Here is a 21,092-nt window from a genome sequence, read left to right on the forward strand (position 1 = left end):
TGAGTCGTTTAATAACCGGCGTTCTCATCACTGATTATGGCTATGCAAATTCCTCATGTGCCGTGCGCTCCGCCGCCGTAAGCGATGAGAGCGCGGGAACCATCGATAGGGCAGAGACTGAGGCGCTCCACCGCCTTAATTGATGGGGCGAGGGAACCATCGATAGGGCAGAGACTGAGGCGCTCCACCGCCTTAAGCGATGGGGCGAGGGAACCATCGATAGGGCAGAGACTGAGGCGCTGCATCACCGTAAGCGATGAGAGCGCGGGAACCATCGATAGGGCAGAGGCTGAGGCGCTCCACCACCGTGAGCGATGAGAGCGCGGGAACCATCGATAGGGCAGAGGCTGAGGCGCTCCACCACCGTGAGCGATGGGAGCGCGGGAACCATCGATAGGGCAGAGGCTGAGGGACACAAGTTTTTTAGAAATGTAGCATTGGCATTGTGTGTATTGACTGGAAGCATATAAACCGAGCGGTTATCACCCCTATTTCTTCTGAACGTGGTAGGAGGTCCGTTGCCCCATGTCGGCGGATATTGTGTTATCGCAGTGTACTAGCTACTCAGCAGCATAGTGCATATTGCCATCTAGACGAGGGGTCACACACAATATATCAGTGTATTAACGTGGGTATGTACAGTGGTAAAAACTTTATGGGGTGATATTCCATGTCTATTCACCCCGCAGCTACGTGGGCCTGGACGCCCAATTCGAAAATAACTTGTTTGCTTATGAAAATATTAATGATGGAGTAAATATGGCTGCTTATAACGGTGGCGATGAGAGCATGCGAACGGTGCGATGTATGAGGATCACATAGTTCACATACTCCTTCCAGGTCAGCACAAACATGGTGATGCGTCACTATGATGCGTCACTGAGCGCAGCCAAACGTTCCCTGACGTGGCGCATTTGGACTGGCAAAAGCGACTGCGGCATGACCTGGATTCACTCGATCTAGGCGCAGGCAATGCACGTGACGCACTGCTGCTGCGCTGATCCTCCTCTGCGTCAGTAAGCAAGCTCTGAGTCCCGTCGCGCGCTGAAACTGGTTCGACGCCTTCCGGGATGAGCTCTCGGGCGTTGTGCCTCACATTGCGGAGAACGGTCTGGGAAATCTCTTTGCCCCCTTTGAAAATGACAAGGCAGCAGTTGTCCTCTTACCTCTCTGACGGCGCAGCCTCTGAGTGCCTTCGGGGGTTTGGTATACACAGCCTCCACGCGACTGGGAATAAGAAGGTCACGAGCTTTTAAAGAGAGAAAAAGTAAGTGAAAAATTTATCTGGGGCGACGTTCTAAAATATGCTTTGAAGTCCTTCCCGATAGCTCAGCTGTTTCGAGCGCCTGCCTTCCGATCCAGGCAGGTGGAGCGGACTTGGTTAGACGCTTGGCGTGGACTCGGACTTACTTTAGACGCTCGCTTCTGCTCTTGACAGGCATGGCCTGCTGCCGATGACATCGGCCGTGCTGAATGTCGGGTGAGGTGAGATGGCAGGACCTTGCCTCAGGCATCCTGCCTTGCGGCACGGTGAACTTTCGCCACCAAATCCTGCCGTGGACCTGGCATTGTACGATCAGACGTGGGAATGCTCACATAAGCATTGCTTAGAGCAAGCTCGGATCTCAGACCTTTCAAAAAGGTTCGGATTAAAGCCTTAAAAAGCTGTAGGGTGTCGGCATGTTTCTTTGGCAGCATCCTAGTCTTAGCCGCATAGTATCTTGTATAAGACAATACTCATCAATATTCCTCATCGAATAACCGCGGAAAAGAAGAGACAGATGTTTTAGTGGTCCAGTTACATGTCTTTATTAATACGATTGCGATTAGTCCATTTCGCTGTTATGTACCGTACACACAGTATTACATCACAATATTACGGTATTGCTTGCGGTGTATCCGGTACAGTACTAATCGAGGAGGAAATTGGGTCGAAGTATTAATGTACCTATCTCCATTTTCGCCCGCAATTTGACAGGGAATAATGTTAAAGGTACTATCCTGAGCAAGTGAAAAATGTTCTTCGCGAATTAACTCCACAATTCACGTCCCAGAATATCCTTGAAATTTGCTGCATATTGCCGGCGATTTAAACAACATTGCAGTTCGGGCTATTAATATAGCATAAGTCCAGTGAATTGATTGTAGAAAACTCTTGCTTACTAGTTTTCTTTTTTATTCGACTTAAAAACGCACCGTTCATTTCAATAAATACCCCAGATGATTGCGTCAACACACGCAACAAGGAGGCCACAGGTAAACTGACAAGAGCCTTCCACAACCAGCGTGCAGCTACTGCGAAGTAAACAGAGATCTTCGAGGCCGCAGGCCTGATATCAATGTTCTGAATTATTCCGTACGCCTACTGCGAAGGGCGTGCTGACGCGGCTAAGTTTGTGTGCATGAACAGGACGCCGACCATGTCTATGCACAGTGGTTTAACTGGGCAGCACTGTACCCCATTACGCCACTTGTCGGCAGACAGGAGCGAATTCGGCTACGGTATCTCTCTACCAGCCGATATCCAAGCCAACAGGCCGCGCTTTGCCAGGAAGTCGGACAGAATCTCAACCCTTGGATCTCGCGCACGCTAGATGTTACTAACTTTGGATGCTGCGGTTTTGGATGCTGTGATTCTGGACGTTTTGACCGTTGGACGTTATGTGGTCTAAATGTTTCAATGCGCATCCCTCGAGAAAGTCTTACCCAGACTATTGTTGAAGCAGGGCCGGTTGGACACCCCGGGCGGCTCTGCAAGCCATTAAAACATTGCGTTGTGTCGCGATGCGTTTCGCAACGCGGCGCCGGTGACCGCACCAACCGGCAAATCCAGTCCAATCGACGGTGGGGGCGGTCAGTGGGTCAGCAGCGTCGCAAGTTTAGCTGGCACGCGTCACCAGTTGATTGGTCGTATGCACAGGTGGTCAGCCCGTTTGTTCTACCCACAGGGAACGGCTATAATCCCCTGCTGACGTTCACACCACAAGGGCCATTAGTCCGATTGTGTCCAAAGGGTTTTCAGTGTCCCGGATGATAAGTTTGATGGCCGAGTTCACAGTTCGTCGGTGCAGTGGATTTGTCCACATTTCATTGTTTCGGAGCTGGCGGCAAAAGGGCATATGCCATCAGTTCGCGGGTAGTATTAACGCGTTAGCCTGTTCATTGTCATGTCTACCTGACACGCGTCACTGCCTCCGCTGTCGCATCCACAGGAGCCGGCTTATCAGTCTCGTGGTCGCGTCCACGAAGCAAGGACCATCAGTCTAGTTCGAAGCCCGTATCGTTACACCAACGGTCCACTTTATTCCCACCGACCACGGCGCAATACCGTAGTTCAGTGGGTTATGTCCACAAGGCATAAGTCACTGGCCATTGCATCGTAATCAGTGGTCACAGGAACGAATCATCGATTCCCTCGACGCGGGCGACCGGGTGACCGGACCACTACAGTAGTCGTGCGCATGGCGCTTGGGGTATAAGCTGTTGCGATGTTGGCGAGGCAAAACAGATCACTTCAGTACTTGTTCAACAGGCAGAAGGCTTTTATTCGGTGTCGTGTCCATAGAACAGGAGTCATCAATACAGCTGGAGGCGTCCAAGGGGCAGCCAATGCACTGGTCTCGTCCGAGCGACACGGGTCTTTATTTCAGTCTTCATGTTCACAGAAGGACAGGGCGCAGATCAGCGGTCCAGTGATAATGTTTCGCTAGGTCACAGGGCATAACGTAACTGTGACCTAGTCATCAGGTCAGTGGCCGCATCGACAAGATACGGGATGCAAACTTAACGTTGTCATAGAGGATCAGTTATCACGCCGGTGGGCGTGTGCTGTCACCATTGATCCGAGCTCGCATGACGCGTGTAGTCATAGCAGAGGGCTCATTTCAAGACAGTAAGTTTGTATCAAAAAGGGGTAGTTCCTTCCGCCCGACTGGTAAGCAAAACTACACCGATTTATTTATCAGCCCCCTTGAAAGTCGTAAACACCAAAATCCGGATATTTTCAGATTGCCTTCGGAACGTCGTTATTTTTGGCTTAATACGGTTTTATTGTTCACTTTGATAAGAAAGGACCCGCCGTCATTCACTTGTCAATTGTTCGAAGTCAAGCATAGTAGCACTGGGGCGTGATTGTACTGTTAGTACTATTTTGCGATGAAGACACGCCAAAATCGCCCATTGAATTTAAATTGCGATACGGGATGGTGATGTCAGGAACATTGCTACACAATCCGCTCAACAATTAAATTGGTCTGGAAGAGATTTTTGTGAAACAAAAGGCCCTTTTGTTTTGTAAGGGAGGGGCACTTTTGAATGGGCTTAGTGCAATCGAAAACTTTTGGTACAATCTACATAAAACTGGGGAATAACAAATTTGAACCTTCTGTTTACATGCACCAGCTGATTGGTCACGTGACCTACTTGTGAAGGGGTCTTATTCTAAAAACGAAACACACCCCATGGTATACATTGGCAAAAGTTCGATCTCTATCCTCTTTGTGTTCCTCCTACAAAAATATTACGTACTCATTCCGTTTTCATATGAGTTGTCTCCTTATGATACTCTAGTTTAATAGATCAAGCGCGATGTAGTTACGTTATTGCGTAGCGATCAACGATTGCGCAGTGGATTCTCTCCATTGTGATGGTGTCAGTTTCGACTCGTTTCTTTATGCTGTGGATGGGGCTGGCAGCCTCCAACAAATTTTGCTGATTTTGGCGAGTGGAGACCTCGTTTTTCAAAATGTCTTCTCCTAGCGCTGGAAAGAAGAGGATGGACACAGACGTGATCAAATTGTATCCTTTTTGGATTACTTTGGGACAACAAACCATCTGTTTACTCGATTGCTTTGTTCTCACTGACACGGTCCCCTGCCCCACATAACCTGCCTTAGGCGCCACAGCGGATGTCTTTTATTGCTACGTTTCGAGATGTAGGTTTGTTTTTGTTGCTTTCAAGGAAGACATAACTTATTTGGCCACGTATGTGTTTATGTTGTTGGACAAATACTGAACCATGCCTTGTTGTGGTTGCCTGCTTTCCAATTAGCCACCTTAACCGCCAGCCTGAGGAGATGTACATTAAAAAGAAAATCAGTATGTTATTGATGGCACTAGTTAGATATAAAAAACAAAGACAGCCATCCACAAATGAAAGTTTACCATTTTGTTCCACCATGTGTAAACAGTATCAGTTAAGTTCTCTGGCTTCTATCATAGGGTCATTTCATTGTTTTTATGTGCACAAATACCCATAGACTAGATGTAGTTACCTCATGGGTATGTCTGTGCGCCTTTTCTTTGTTTCGGTTAAAATATCAGTGTTGGTGTGAGCTGCTTAGGTTTATGATGAGTAATGTACAGGGTATGTACAGACTGTAAAAATGTAGACATTTTTAGATGCTGTTAGATTGGTCTGAATGCTTAAAGATATTTGATATGCTTGTATAGCTTTATAGTTAAGGTAAATTATACTTATATCACTCAAATGGATGCACCTGCAACTAAACCTACTATGCCTGAATGAATGCTGCCATACTATACTGTGCTGACAGCTGAGAAAATTCTGTATGTCATAGGCATAAATAGTGAGAAGAAAGCAATCTCAGATACCTTTACACAAGTTTTAATTCAAAAATTATTATCTGATGTGACTTCTTCCAGCTAGTGTCTTCCTTGGCATTGTGACAAAACACCAACTAAGTCTTGCCTCAAGTTCTTCACCAAAGCCTATTAAATGGCAAAATGTTGTTTATCTTTAATGTTATGCTTTTGTGACGTCATATGAAATAATTATGATTTTTTACCAATGCATTCACTGGCTAGTAACAAATGTTATGTAAGAGAATTTCATGTTTGTGGTGTTTCAAAAGGATATAGGCTGCCTGTGCCCACCTGACCATTGCTGTTATGTGTGTCATGTAGCATAATGCAATCTAGTGGCTGATTTCCTTAGCCAAGTTTCAGAATTGAAAGCAAGCATGAAGTTACAATAATGGGAGGACTGAATGAGTTCTGTGTCAAATTCTATGGACCAAAAGACAGTAAGTATTTCAGCATGTGAGCTACTTCTAGCTGGATGTTTTACACAGACATGTCAGTCAAGGACACATGGTTTTGGAGTGTTTCAGGCTGACAAACATTCTAAGATAATTATTTGAAATATTGGAATGTTATTCAGCATGTTGTTCAACTTTCAGACACAGTGCAGACAAACTAATGATTACCACGGACATTTATTGGTCTGGTCAGATACAGCTGATGGTAGCCAAACTTAGCATCCTTTAAGGGTGGATTGGGAATCTGCATAAGTGTAAGCAGTCATTGTGTTGCAGTTGCATTTTTGCAGTATTCAAGCATCTGGAAGCATTGTATTTTGTTTCTGTGCATGTGTTGTTCTCCACACATTTTTTTGTTTTGTATTTACATGATAACATTATCTATGACAGGAATTGTCATGTTCCATTTTTATTTAGTTGGATACCAGATATTTATGAGTAAGAGCTTCTGAACATTAGGCTTGACTGTTGATGCACCCTTTAGCCCAACCTCTTTTCTGAACCCCCACATCATCAGAAGACCACAGTGTCAGCAAAGTGTTGATGGGAATAGGGAGGACATAGGATCTCTTGAACTTCAGCCTGTCAGGTTGAACTCAAAACTAAATAGCAATCCTTATAGCATATTGTTGGGCACATTGGTATTATTATATTATTTTGAGTATTATTATTATGAGTTGACATATTGTTGGGCACTCAGAAAAACACAGTGTGGGCATATGGGTTGAAGGAGAAGAAACACCACTCATGTAGCAGCCACATATTGTTTGGTCAAGATTGTCAGGCTGCAACAGCTGTGCCCTGACACTGCATGTGTTAAAAACTGACCGAAATTGACATTGGTTGTGCTGGAGTGTATGTCAGGGGTGTAGTTCTGCTTTTTTGGGGTCATCAGCTGGAACAACTTGGGCTCTTAACATCCCACAAACTTTGAGAAGAAAGTGGGCTATGTGTAGGGAGAAAACTACTCTATTGGTGTATGTTGTGGTAGGTTATGTCATTTGGACTGGTCAGGCCCCTCAGCTCATTTGCAGAACTATGCCCCTGATTTATGTATTCAGGTGGTGGCATCTCAGGGTGTTTGCAATAATGTGGACTTAGGAAGGATTTGTGTAGTGAAGTCATTGCTGGAAAACATTTTGTCAATCTTGTTAATGCTCAGTGTTTGAGAAATGGAATCAGTATCATGGAAACATTCAGTAATTTTATTATTCGATGAATGGTGACAAACAGAATACTCACAAAATTTAGTGTCGTTTTTACATGGGCACAGCATATTAACGTCTTGCCGTATGGGGCCACACAGTTTTGCCGGGGAGTCCGTTCATACAGATTGCGTAGCGATGCTGCGGTGATGAGATGATTCACTACGTCGTACCTTGCACTTCATAGACGTCGCGCGAGCTTGTCGTTTAGGTGGCGACTAGTTTGGAATGAGTGTCGTTGCTGGCGATAACATTATCAAGGCTCAGTCAGAATCTAGTTCTTGTACGTAATGGTCAATTTGTTGAATGACCCAGCGGACACTTGTACCATCGGCATCATTACCTACATTCCCCCATCGTCACGTATTAACGTCACTCAAGGTCATAATGCCATGATCATTCGCGCATGCGTAACGTCCAGCCCTAACCAAAGCGATGTTCATGGTAGCTTTTGGCACCCCAGGTGCACATTTTACCGTTTGGGCATAAATATTGGCTTAATCTGTCTTGGATCTTCTTTACATCGCAGGCATACGGAAGCCTCGGTAGAACGTCCGAAAACTGGCCGGGACCTGATTTAACCCGACCTAATGCACGAACCCAAGAAGATTTAAAACGATTCCATTGAATTTCGTAAGTCACGTACGTTAAAACCACTTCTGGGGGTGGGGGACGGGCTGTGCCACTGCCAACAAAAAGGTAATGGGTCTTGCCCCCCCCCCCCGAATTTTGACCGGCAAGGATAATTTTATTTTCTTAGTGTATGCATACCCATTTTCGTTTTGTTCCATACAAATGCGAGGTTCATTGGCTTCGGGAACACCTCCTCCCACGAAGGCATGGGCCAGTGGCAGTTCCTAAACCCTGGCATGCGATGGAAGTACGATGTGTGGTGTGTATTGAAGATCGCTGGGCGGGATGTTTGCGGGATATTGTCCTCAACAGCATTTCCGGGGCCACGAAATTTGTGATATGGCCGCGCCGACGAACGTAGCACGGCGGGTAATACATTCCTTGCAGATGTTTCATAAAAAATATTGGTCTCTCTTTATGGCGGGCTGTGTTCTAACAGACCTTTTTCGTAACTGGCTTCCGAACCTTCTGTAAAAAGTCTCCAACAGACTGCTTCTGTCGTATCCTACTAAATTAGCCAAGCCAACAAAATGAGCTTGTTGTTTTGCATAGCAACAACCTGACGTAGTCTGCAAGCTCGGTCACCCCGACGGCCGCCCAACGCGCTGGGGGACGGGCGCCCGCGTTTTGACAATAACCAGCCGTCACCGAACGAACGCCTCGCTCAAGTCGACCTTGAACCCCGCCGCGGGGCGATTCGCCCACCTGTCCGAGGCTGACAGCGCCTCTCGTGGACGTATGTACCTACCCGACGGGACGGTAACAAGGCCAGGGTGCGGAACGCGTCGAACACCTTGACTTCAGACGTGCGCATGCGCCCATGGCGAACGCCACTCTTTGTCGTACTGAGCTGTCTGGGAAGATCAGCACTATCGATTTGCTCAGTTTATTCCGCATTTTACACGTCAATGGAAACGGCCAAGCTTGACTTTGTTTGGCGCCTAGTTTCAGCAATACGTCATGATTATGGAGCATCACCCATGCTTCAGATGTCGTCTCGTCCCCTTTGCGATTCACTGCAGGAGCTTAGTTTCGCAAATCGGGTTTGTGGGGAGGGAGGGGGGGGGGGGGAGTTATGAAAACTGCTCCTCCGAAGGCCAACGAAGGTGGTTCTCTCCGAATTTTGCATGCTTGCTTTTCGAAGCTGGGGAAGTGGCTTGAACCCTTCCGAAGGAAAGCTTCAACCCTGACTGCTCGCCTACATGATTATATCCTGACATTTTCCCTAACGTTTCGTCGCTCTAACTTTACCGGAAGTAGATAGATGAGCAAGCACGCTGCTCTTCCCCCTCCCTTGCAGGGATTTGTGCCACTCTTAGGTGCCTTCCAGGGTGCGTACAAGGCGTGTTGAATGAACTACGCAAAAACGTGGCCACTGTTTCTTGGGGATTGAAAGATCACCCGTGAGTTGTTTACGTATATTCTCCGTGCACGAGTTGTACACGCACGTGTTTTTAGTATATTTTCAGCTGACCCGGCTGGCCTACATTGTCGCCGGCACATGTGGCTCTGAATGTTTCGGTACCAGTTAGACCAATTCCACATACTGTTGAGGTCAAACCCTTTCACCTATCGGCCCATGGTGGGGAGGTGGGGTGAGTTTAGCTGACGTTTTAGTCCGATTTCATCGCATTTAAAGAGTTTTGTAATACAGATCAGCCATATTTTGTGTTCCCGCTCAAGACTAGACAGCGGATATAGATCCTATCCATTGACCACACAGCAATATTTCAACTTGGCCGGAGTAGACGCCATGCTAGAGAATGCCCCACTGGACAAGAAGACTTGCGTTCATTGGAAGTAAATCTGCAGGGTGAACTGGCGTGCCGGGGTCAATGCCGTGTTGGTCCCGGTAGGGACACGGCCGAGACCCGACCCAGACGTAGCCGCTATCCAGGTCAAGTTGCGGTATGGTTAGTGTGGATGTCCTGGATTTGCTGTCCGATTTCTATTGCCCTTTTTACTTCGAAAGTTGGTTTGGCTTCTGTTGCAGCTCACTGCTAAAACTGAATGCGAATGAACTCAATACGACCGAATTGAAACTTAAACGATTGTCCCAAAACAGCAGGAGGATTGACGCCACCGTTATCTGGATCAACCTACGACAATATGGCTGAATATGGTCGCTACAGGTGACATTGTCGGCAATTAGAAAACCTGATCGGAGCAGAACAAATGTTCTCAAACACGTACTTCCCGGTTGTGCACCAGTGTGCGAATGTAAGCTGACTTCTGACCTCTAGACGCCTGAACGCGCCGAAGCTAACTTCTTTGTTTCGCCTGAAAGGTAGGCTGCAATCCAAACTCGTTTCCGACAGAAATGCTTTCATGTGCTTGAAACATACACGCTTCGTTTGCGCGCACACTTGACTTGCATGCCGCATTATTTTCCAGCGCCGTACGAAGGGGGCGTGTGGAGGGTGCGCGTGCTGCTGCCAGAGCATTATCCCTTCAAGTCTCCGAGCATCGGGTTCATGAACAAGGTGTATCATCCCAACATAGACGAGATGTCCGGCACGGTGTGTCTGGATGTCATCAACCAGGCCTGGACTGCACTGTATGGTACGGGAAACGGTGTCGAAGTGTAACGGGGACACAGTGCATACGAGTGTGTGGCCCAGTCTCGAATGCAGGACGGAAAATATTCGTGCCTTAGTGGATTCTTGCGTGGTGCATGTTATGTCGTCCTGAATCCGGTAGTCAAGACAGCTCACTAACCTTGAACGTACAGTTCGTGTGTAAACGTACCGGTGATATGGAATGACAAATGTATTGGGGAAAATGATATATCCTACATGTTGAGCCGATAAACGCGGAGCTCGGACGATGCCGTGTCTTTCGTAGGCTTGGTGGTCGAGGGACTACAAACTTATATTGTAAGCAGGTCATTAGTGTCTACCTTCCAGATCTCTTGAACACCTTTGTACCGTTCACACCTGAGCTGTGGGCGAAGCTGCGATTGTCCGCCTGCGTTCCAGATCTCTCGAACATCTTCGAATCGTTCCTGCCGCAGCTGCTGACGTACCCGAACCCCATAGACCCGCTCAATGGAGACGCGGCAGCCATGTATATGCACAAACCCGAAGAGTACAAGAGGAAAGTGGCGGGTGAGTGAGATCTCTCGAGCGGCCTCCAGTGGCGCTGGGCCGCGCTAACTCGGGCTCACTGCTAGGCGCTGTTGTTGCCGTCTGCAATATTGTTCGGCTATTTTATAGTCGAGCGCTTGTATATGACATGCTTTTATCCAGTGTCACACTCAAGGTTTGGCATGCGGCCATTGTCACTTACAGGCGGGCTTGGATGGGAAAATTGAGCAAACAACCGGAACTGACCTTGAACCAAGCCGGTTTTCAAACGCGCGGAAGGGTGCAGAGTTCGCCAGCTTTGGAAGACGCGCGCGATTGGTGCATTCAAGGTGACGCGTCAGACCTGTCGGGACGCGGAAGAAAACGGTGCCATACTGATTGGTGCATTCATTGTGACGCATCAGACCTCTCGGGTCTCGCGAGAAAACGCTGCAATGCTGATTGGTGTATTCAAGGTCACGTATCAGACCTCTCGGGCCGCACAAGGAAACGCTGCAATACTGAATATGGAATATGGCATTACCATAATACCAACTTCAGCATCATGCGCGCTTAAATATCTGAATGCTCGGGGTTTTACTCAGCCCCATTCATCATGCCTGTTATTTTAGTTGCTCCTCCCCCGCTTTAACCTCCTCAGTCATTCTCCCGTATGTTGTTATCCATCCTATGTAAACGGAAGTTGTCTTTTCTCCATCTGTCCCGTCTCTTATTTTAGTTTCTTCTCCTCTCTTGTAAGTTCCTGGCCACGCTTTGGTGCACACAAACCCATCTGATGTAGTGCGATTTTATCCTGGCGACGAAAGTGGTGTGGGTTAGACTTAGCTGCTCCCTCCCCCTCTGATAAGAGGGGCAGGGAGCAGGCCGTAAGATAAGCAGAGAGATAAGCAGGCCGTAGCGTTTACAGGAGACATGCCACGCTTGCGACGGCCTGAGCAACATCAGACAATTAGTTTCAGTGTCACGCCTGTCTTCATCTGCGGCCAAATGCACATCCAAAGCTTGCATATGGATTCTAGGTGCTTAGCACGGGCATCATGCAGCAAACTTTAGCTTACACGGTTGTGGAGTGCAGCATTTTCAGTCGTGAGCTTCATGCATGTGATGTCTTGTCTCCTTTCTGTGGTCCCGGTTTCTTTTTGCACGTTCGGAGTGAGTGGCGGCAGTTTACGTAAAAGTAACGCATTTTCAATGGTCTCAATATTAACCTATGAACTGTGAAAGGATTGAGCGCAGCAAAAGGAAAACTGCGAAGGCGCACTAGGAAAGTGAACTGACGATATTTCAGGCGATTGAAATGTGTTGAGGTAAGAAAAACGACCTTTATGATCAGAGTTATTTTCCGATCAATGCAGACCTAAGTCAGGTAACACTTTTGTTTGACTCCAGCATATGAATTCCTACATCTATCGATTCCCAATCCGTCTCATTTGCTTATAGTGTTAACATCAAAATTTTTAGTAAATTGTATCTTTCAACGGCTGATCTGTTAAGTGCGCTATCTAAAATGGCGCAAGTTGCACATTTTCTTCACGGATTCTGGATATTTTGGCGGATGCAATATTTTAATGGATGTGAGAAGGTACCTTTCGGCCAGGTTGTCTCGCGCTATGCACGTCGTCGAAAACCTGCTCGGCTTTTGCACAGCCCGGTGACGCAAAATAAAAGGCATGGAGGGCTAGCTGGTGGCGCCCATCACTACAGCGTGCAGTATTTGCTCTTCATGCCGCGACAGACGTCGCGTCAGGAGAGGCGAAAACGCGCCAGCTGGTTTGGCAGGGTGTATGGCCTTCAACGGTGCCCGATGTGTTGCGCTTGATGCCATGCCCTAGTCCCCGGGTGGTGCGTGATCCCGGGTGGTCGTAGTCGACTGGGATAAAAGTTTTGTGTTCAAGGGAAGTAGATTTATTGGAATGTTTGAATGCGGTCGGATCGGGTCCGAGCTAGTTATGCACGTTGTTAGAATTATCGATAACGCGATAGATTGATTTGCGTATGCAGTCAAGTGAGCGATTCATTTATCCCATTCTGATTAGCTAGGTCATTCTCCGGTATGGCCCGCATTCTGCGCCGCCCTAGAGGACACTGCCCAAAGAGTTTGTAGATAAACTCCTCGGGCTGTGAGTCGGGTTCGGAATCAGTGCCAGTCGAGCGGAATCGAAGACAAGCATGCATTCCCCGGAACATAAGTGGCAAAAAGGGCTCGGACTGCTTCGTGGGTGCGTCGGAGCAACGACCAGGAGGGGAGGTTGCGCCTGTTCCCAGTTGAGAACAATGTTCGCTGCAAAATAACGGCCAGGCAACAGTTGACATTACGATGCATGTTTGCTTAGAAATTACGTTTAAAAATGATCTATTGTACTATTGTTCAGTGGTTTGGAAGGGTCCATTAAGTCTATGGAACCTGTATTTTAACGCATCACAGTTCCTGCTTACGTGCCTTGCCTGTTATGATATGTCAGGATCCTTGGATAAGGTCATCAGTGTATGTAGTTCCTATCGCCCGCCTATACCGGTGGCCGTTTTCAAAATTTTAACCATTTTGTTGCACATTTGTACTGTGCTTCAGTCCTGGAGCATGACGTGTGTATTTATGTTAGCATAACCAGCCGTGCGAAACTAACGCGACGTTGAATATGACTGGATCCGACCCCATGGTGTGTTGTTCCGCCATGCTCCCTCTACGCTACATCGCTAAAGCTTGCTCGGAAAGCGGCCCTCCGCGCCGTCTGTGACGTCGTCTGGGTGTCTCCCGCAGAGCACGTGCGCCGCTACGCAACAGAGGAGGCAATCGCCCCGGCGCCCCAGGGCTCCGGCGACGCCTCGTCCGACAGCGAGTCATCGATGTCGGAGTTCTCCGAGGACGAGGCGCGCGACATGGAGCTATAACTGGCGCGGGGCCGGACGGGCGCCGCCCCGCCCGCCCCACCGCCGTCGCCGCCGCCGACGCCCCGGCGGCGGGCGGACCACCGCGTCCCGGCCGGCCCCGCACGCAACCGCACGCACCCGCACGCACCGGCATGAGACGACACACCGGCCGCCGCCGGCCGCGGAAGCGCACGTGGGCGATCCGCCCGACATCCGCGCTGGGGAACGGCGCGACTCGCTTTACTGAGAGAGGAGAGCTCTGCGGAGAGCGAGGAGCGGGCCTTTTCAGAAGCGGTGCTGTGAGCCACAGAGCGGCGGGTGACGGCCCGGACGTCTGGGGGCGCCGGGATGAGCCAGCGCGCCGGGAGTGGACGGTCTCGGACCGGCCGGCAGCCCGGCGGGCGCTGGCCTCACCGGCCAGCGGGCGACGCTGCTCGCTTCCCGCTGCCCGCTCGGCATCCGACAGCGGGCGCGGCCCCCACGTGCGTGTGCCACCGGCCGGCGCGGTGTGGCCGCCTGGCGCCGCGCGGCCAAGGCGCGACCTCCACCAGAGACGGACGACGGGCCGTGAGGGAGAGGCCGGACCGGGCGGCGTCGGTCGGACTGGTCTCAAGATGTGAGGGCCGCCTGCTGGGGCGTGGACGCGACCGGCCGCCCGCACGCCGGCCGCTGCCATGCGTTTTACTGCTGTTTAAGGTGTTGAGCGCTTGACTTCGCGTTGAGAGAATAGGAGCGGTATTTTGGGAAGTAGGTAGTGACGAGTGGGTTTTCGGTTTGGAATGTGATGGACCCGAGTGAACCAGTACCTAGCGTGCCGTCGGTATTAGCTGCGAATTATTGGCTCGTTTTATTACTGTCCGAGGACCGTACGCGTCTTTTGTTGCGGTTTAACGCGGCATGCTTTTGTCGGGGCTTGGGTGGCATTAGTCGTACCAAAGCTATTCGCTTGAACGTGCCGTTTCGTACCACTTTACCTCTAGCATTTTGCGCTACCGTTCTCCTCTACTGCCTGACAGGCCTCAACCGCTCTGGCATGCTGTTTTAACAAAATAGGGAAAGTGCTTCCGCTTAGTTCAAAGTAAGCCCACGTAACTGAACCGATTGGTTTTAAATAATTGATGTAGGTCTGGTTACTAAAGGAATGCAATTTCCATGGCAACCGCACTGGTGGCGGTGCGATTCGGGAAGAGTGTCTTGTCGTCTTGGGCCGACCCACCAACACACGTATGAATAAGTTGATTGAAATATCATTAGTTGATACGTGCTAAGAGCAAGCACATTTATCTTACCAAAGGCTTCGATGAAATGCTCAGATTGCGACTATTGACGGTGCTGTCCCTGACACTGCTGGAAGTTGATAATCGGTTTATCATTTACCGAAGCTTATCTCGCTTTGGAAATGTCCCCGATGCCATTGCGCGCCAAATCCGTCGTAAGGCTCCGACATGCCCCCAAAATACCAAGCCTGGCAATGTGTGCCACTGTTCTGCATTGTCTAGACGTGACGTTCCCGATATCGTCCAGCAGTCCACCGGTCGGACCGCGTTTGAGCATCTGGCGCCTCCTCGTTCTCGCGTTCTACCTCGTCCCGACCGGGTCAGCAGGCGGGCGCCAGCGTCACCGCTTCCCCGGCCTACCGCCGCCCATCGCTTCGCGGGCCGCGGCCCTCGCCATCAGTTCGCTGCTCGTCCGCCGACGGCCGCGCGGTGCTGGTCGGAGCGCGTAGCTGGTAGTCAGAATAACGGTAGAGTAGCGGCCCGATCGCGCCGTCGCCGGTGACACCGCCCTGCCCGGTAGGCTAGCTTTCGCTGCGAGGCGGCGCATTGTACGCGTGTTTTCTTGGTAGGGTTAAGGCAGCGCGCGGTCTGCAGCGGGAGCGTCGGCGGGTGAACAGCAGGCAGCAGCGCTGGCGTGGACCCCGTACTGGTATGTGGGTCGCGCGGTAGCCCGTCCGTCGGCAGCGGAACATGGTGCTTGTCGTGTCGGCTCGGTCGATGTCATCCGATCTGGGCGCTGTGAGGCCCGGTGCAGACCAGGGCTCGGTGAAGGCCGTTTTGGTCTGCCGCGTGACTCGCTGGTGTCTGCGCTGCTGTGTTTGCGGCGAAATTGCCGGATCAAGGTCCGTTGTGTCGGCCGAAATACGCTCACGTGTGACGAAATTGGACGTTGGACCGACAGTCGGGTCGCTGGGTTGGGAATTGCTCTGGTGTCCAGATGGTCCATTCCTCCCAAGTGGTTATTTGGAAAAGCGAACCCCCAGTTCAGAGCACCGGCCGGATTTAAAAAGGAAAACTACCGCGGGCGCTTCCGTCAACGTCGCCCAACGGACATTGAAAACATTTAAAGCCGGATCATGACGCATGTGTTCGTGCAGCACGCCAGCGGCGCCAACTGATCCGACTCCCCCGGGCGGGATCCCCACGCTTCCGAGGGCGACATCGCGGCGGCATCCAAACACCTCCGCCGGCGCGAGCGGACCCATCCGCCGCCACCCCGGCGCCCCTCCGCCGGACGACCGATATGCCAGGCTTGATGAGACGCGTGCCCCGCTGGCCAGGAGCGCGCCCTACCTGATGCATTGTACACCAAGCGTACTGTTAAGTGTTACGTGTAGCGTCTACTCGGCAGAGCTAGCGCGTGTGTTGTGTACCTAACACCTCGATATTTACAATAAAAATGATCATCAGTGCCGTGTTGTCGTCCCCTGACAGTTGTTGAGAATCGTCCCAGGATCTTGAGTTCACGTGATTTTCCGCCCGGAAGAGAGTATCCTGTTTTAGAAGGCATGTGTTGATGGTGGTGCTAGTTTGCGTTTACGATTGAAATCGACCCACACATGTATCCCACACTTCTGTCCATAGTGTGCGTCTGAATGTTAACGATGACAGACGCCTGAGGTGTTTAGAGTAATGAGCGTTTTACCAGACACGAGGTGCTAAGCATTCGTGCTCCTGATGCAACAGGTACATAGCTTTGTTTGAACTGGGCGGTGTGGAAGCCCTCCTCGAACGACACGAAGAGTCGATCATGCAAATGCTCTGCTGCGGGAACCAAATTGGAACCAAGAACGCTCTAAGACTGGGAGCACGCACCACCGCCGTAAGAGCAGCGGCATAGGGCAGCGACCCTGACACACTTGACCCGTGGCTGGAACGTAATTTCTCCATTTTTATTGATCGTCCGCACATGGGTAACACCCACTGGGTAGTGGGATTAGATTCGGTGTAACCATTCGTGCAGGAGGTAAATTTAGACCTAACTGTAAGGGAGCCAACAGAAAGAAGGCATGTTACAATTGCTCCCTAGGAAATCAATGGAAAAGACAGTTCTTGACGTTCTTGAAAAGGCGAAAAAAAGACAACAGACGTTCTTGCGGTGCCAGGGAATTTATGCTGCACCAGCACGGGTTCTGCTGTTGATTGCCCTGGTCATATCGACATCATATATTTCATAGCAAGTCTGGTCCACCTGAACTCATAGACTCGTCATGCCTTTCCACGCGTGGCTGCATGGAGTGGACACTAACGTGAAACATCCGATGCGACGAAAGACAACAGCGTACCAATGCTGTCTTCCAAGGGCCTGTCACGCCTGTCGACTCTCAGTGCGACGAGGCGTGGACGGCTTACTCACCGCTCTTCCTTCGAAGCCAGCGCACGGCGTACAGCCGAGGAGAACATAGCACGCCCATGTTTGTGTGGGCAACGCTATTTCTAGTTCACGAAGAAAACCAGCGATCTCGAGACATCAGCTCAGCCCGTCATGCATTGACGCCGTTCGGTTAACCGTGCTGTTTTCCAAGCTAGTAGGTGGAGCCCGTTGTTCACAATCGCGTCATCCGGCGTCGGTTCGTCGTGCGATAACGCCGATAGATAAGATCACCAGACGTGCAGACCAGACCATTCACGACATCGCTGGCTCTAATTTATGCTAAAGCAGCGCATCGCGAGCGTGACGTAGCTCATCCTGATCCTGCACGCCCGGCAGCCATGACACAAGATGGCAAACGGCCGGTAGGACTTGCGACGCGCCGCATACGTTGCCGCTGAATGATGCGGAATGGTGCACGCGCCGAACGGCCGGCCTCTTGCATACCCAAGGTTCCGTCCAATCCTGAATGTTTGCTTGATCCCGCGTAGCCGTCCGTACGTGCTATTTGCGTAGCGTGTCCACAAAAACCATTTGTGGTGGGAGAGTGTGGGCACACATTCCACCGGTTTCACGTTTTTGCGACCGGCAGCGTTTCTCTGGAACATTTTATGACGTATAGTCCATCTCAGCTGTGTCCCATCACTGATCTGTGGAGCACTGAAACGAGGAAACACAGCTGGCCACCCCGAGGCACAAAGCCCCCACCCACTCTGTTAAATCCTCAGAGCGGTTAAGGTGCGATGTTCTTATTGCGGCCGTGTTTTATTATGTATCACAGGCATGCAAATGGCGGCGTTTTCATGTCCATGACAGTGCCTCCGATGACAGGGCGGTCCTCAATCGTCAAACGTTCGATCGCACCCGAACAGTCAGAAAACTGCAGGTCGACTCACAAAAACGGTACGTTTATTCAACAGGTCAGCCGTCGCAGTAGTATGTTTATGCAAATCATAAATATGTCAACACATTACAAGCGATACATTAACAGGGGCGCTATATAAGAAGATCTGTTCAGCGTGTGCGGCTGTGTCGTTCGCCAACCGCTGACGTGGCGTTGTCAGCCGGCACGGAGGCCAGCCAGCTGCTGCAGCCGCGAACGTGACGTCATCAGCCGGCACAGAGGCGGACCAGCTGCTGCAGCCGCGAACGTGACGTCATCAGCCGGCACAAAGGCCAGCCTGCTGCTGCAGGCGCGAACGTGATGTCATCATTCGGCACAGAGGCGGACCAGCTGCTGCAGCCACGGATGTGATGTCATCATTCGGCACAGAGGCGGACCAGCTGCTGCAGCCACGGATGTGACGTCATCAGGCGGTGCAGAGGCGGACCAGCTGCTGCAGCCACGGATGTGACGTCATCAGGCGGCGCAGAGGCGGATCGGCTGCTGCAGCCCCGGATGTGACGTCATCAACCGGCGCAGAGGCGGACCAGCTGCTGCAGCCACGGATGTGATGTCACCAGCAGAGGCGGATCGGCAGCAGACCACAACGGCAGGTGCACCGGCCGCTTTCGCAGCTGCGACATAGCCAACGGTCAGCAACGACCTCGAACAGCGCACCGTCATTGGCCACGCCATGATTATGCTTTTCGATGATTAATCGAGTACAAATTAGCGGTGTTCACTGGGGCATCACTGCATCATTCGGGTCAAGCCAGAAACATCAAGACAAATGGTGAGTATTCATGCAACATAGGAACGAAGGTGCAGTGCATTGATCCCTCAGCTGCTCCGCAACCTTGAGCCTCGCCAGCACCAATCCTGTCCTACTTGTTTGTGTACCTGGCTTTCAAATTCAATTTAAGCCAGGCAATGAATCAATATTCATAACCGAGTCATCATAACAGCAAAAGGGCACGCCCACCGCCGACGAGCACCGGCGCGGAGTACAGTGGCGTTCATGCATTGGTCGGATGTTCGTTGGCCGGGTTTGGGGTCGCTGCCCGGGATGTTACGAGCCACACGTGTGGGCGCAGTATGCGGCATGGCACGAGAGGCGGCAGTCACGTGAACTCCATTGAACTTAGCCCGATGTCCACATGCTGTCACTGCAAGGCGCTCGCTCCTGCCTCCCTGGCGCGTCAACATGACAGCACTCTACAGCATTCTTCAGCCGCGGCCACACGCCGCCGCTGCAGACACAGACGGCGGCACACAACTGATGCTGACTGGTATCCGAACGACACGCCTGTTGGTCTGCAGCTGACTGCGGTGGGCGCCCTTCGACCCCGGCTGGTGGCTGACCCCGTGACGGACGTGCTAAATCTGGACTTCGGGCGGTCCGTGGGGTGTAGCCTGGCCCCTCGGGAGGGGAAGAGGTGCCGGCTTTGGGTAGTCCGCGGGGTGCGGCCTAGCTCATCGGGAGAGAGGGGGTGCCGGCTTCGGGCGGCCCGCGGGGTGCGGCCTAGCCCATCGGGGGGGGGGGGGGGGGGGTGCGGGCTTCGGGCGGTTCGCGGGGTAGAGCTCAACCCCTCGGGGGAATGGTGTTGGTTTCGGGTGATCCGCGGGTGCAGCCTAGGCCTTCGGGGGGAGGAGAAGGGTGTCGGCTATGGCCACGTCGAGTCCCAGAGCTCCAGTCGCCGCCTCACCTGGCGCCCGCCGAGGTCAAGTCAGGTCAGGTCACGGCCGGCCGAGGTCGGGGCGACCGAAGGCGGGCGGCACGAGCAGCACCACCACGGCCAGCAGCAGGAACAGGCCACCGCAACAGTAGCGCACATGCGCGGCCGTCTCCTCGCGCGAGTAAGGCCAGGCACGCACTAGGTCCCAGACCACCATACTGGGGACAGGCGGGAGGCACAGGTCATTATAGCACACTGACACGGGAGGTACTGTAAGGCCAGGCACGCACCAGGTCCCAGACCACCATGCTGGGGACAGACGGGAGGCACAGGTCAGTATAGCACACTGGCACAAGCTGCACTACAAGGCTAGGCGCGCACTGGGTCCAAGACCAGCATACTGGGCACAGGCGGGCGGCACAGGTCGGCATGGAAGAATACAGAACACAAAAGACTACACAGTGCTGAAGTAAGGAAACTGATCCAATCTGAGAAAGATGTGCTGGCAGAGGCAACAATAGCAAAGTACCGAGCCACATATAGACAATACAGACGCAAGGACCCGCGGTCGCCTACACCCCTCGGGTGTGGCCCCCGCGTTAAAGAAGCAAGCTCGTCAAGCGTTCTTGCTATGGTGCCATCTCTTAAGCGCAATGTCAGTCTGCTTGACAGGTGATTGCCGCGAAAAACGCGCCGTAATTCCATTGCAAATTACCCCACACCTTATCCTTGTTGCCATCACCTAATCCCGCAAACCCGCTTGAACAAGGAAAGCAGGAAGGGATGAGGTCATCCTCCAGTCAAAAAAGGGATTCCTAAATTTTCACGAGCTCCGGACTTCACTAGACCATTGCCCGCCGGGGAGAGCGCGCTGCCCTGAAGCCAAGCTGTCCTGCGGCGTTACCCGGCGGTGGTGGTCTGTTCGATGACGGCGTTCGTCTGCCGCGAAAGCAGCGTGCGCAGGTCGTTGGCCAGCTGCTCCTGCTCGGATCGCAGCGTGGCCAGCTCGTCAGAGACGGCGCACTCCACGTGCG

At 51.6% G+C, this 21,092-nt stretch overlaps 1 protein-coding gene across 1 annotated transcript; it reads left to right on the forward strand.

Annotated features, from left to right (window-relative positions):
- The first annotated feature begins 4,645 nt into the window (after nucleotides 1-4,645).
- LOC119107515 (ubiquitin-conjugating enzyme E2 H) lies at nucleotides 4,646-16,539 on the forward strand. Its single transcript, XM_037230976.1, has 5 exons — nucleotides 4,646-4,797; nucleotides 5,968-6,044; nucleotides 10,292-10,459; nucleotides 10,876-11,004; nucleotides 13,742-16,539. Exons 1-5 carry the CDS (start codon nucleotides 4,745-4,747, stop codon nucleotides 13,870-13,872), a joined length of 558 nt encoding a protein of 185 aa, XP_037086871.1. The 5' UTR covers nucleotides 4,646-4,744; the 3' UTR covers nucleotides 13,873-16,539.
- The last annotated feature ends 4,553 nt before the right edge of the window (nucleotides 16,540-21,092 follow it).

This window comes from Pollicipes pollicipes, unplaced genomic scaffold (assembly GCF_011947565.3).
Source record: "Pollicipes pollicipes isolate AB1234 unplaced genomic scaffold, Ppol_2.1 Scaffold_6686;HRSCAF=7923_pilon_pilon_pilon, whole genome shotgun sequence".
In the NCBI taxonomy this organism is placed as follows: Eukaryota; Metazoa; Arthropoda; class Thecostraca; order Pollicipedomorpha; family Pollicipedidae; genus Pollicipes; species Pollicipes pollicipes.

Excerpts from the sequence above, each read along its gene's own strand:
- LOC119107515 (XM_037230976.1), top strand. The coding sequence starts at position 4,745 with ATGTCTTCTCCTAGCGCTGGAAAGAAGAGGATGGACACAGACGTGATC. Across the intron at positions 4,798-5,967 it reads GACACAGACGTGATCAAATT|AATTGAAAGCAAGCATGAAG; the intron begins GTATCCTTTTTG and ends GCCAAGTTTCAG. Across the intron at positions 10,460-10,875 it reads GGCCTGGACTGCACTGTATG|ATCTCTCGAACATCTTCGAA; the intron begins GTACGGGAAACG and ends CCTGCGTTCCAG.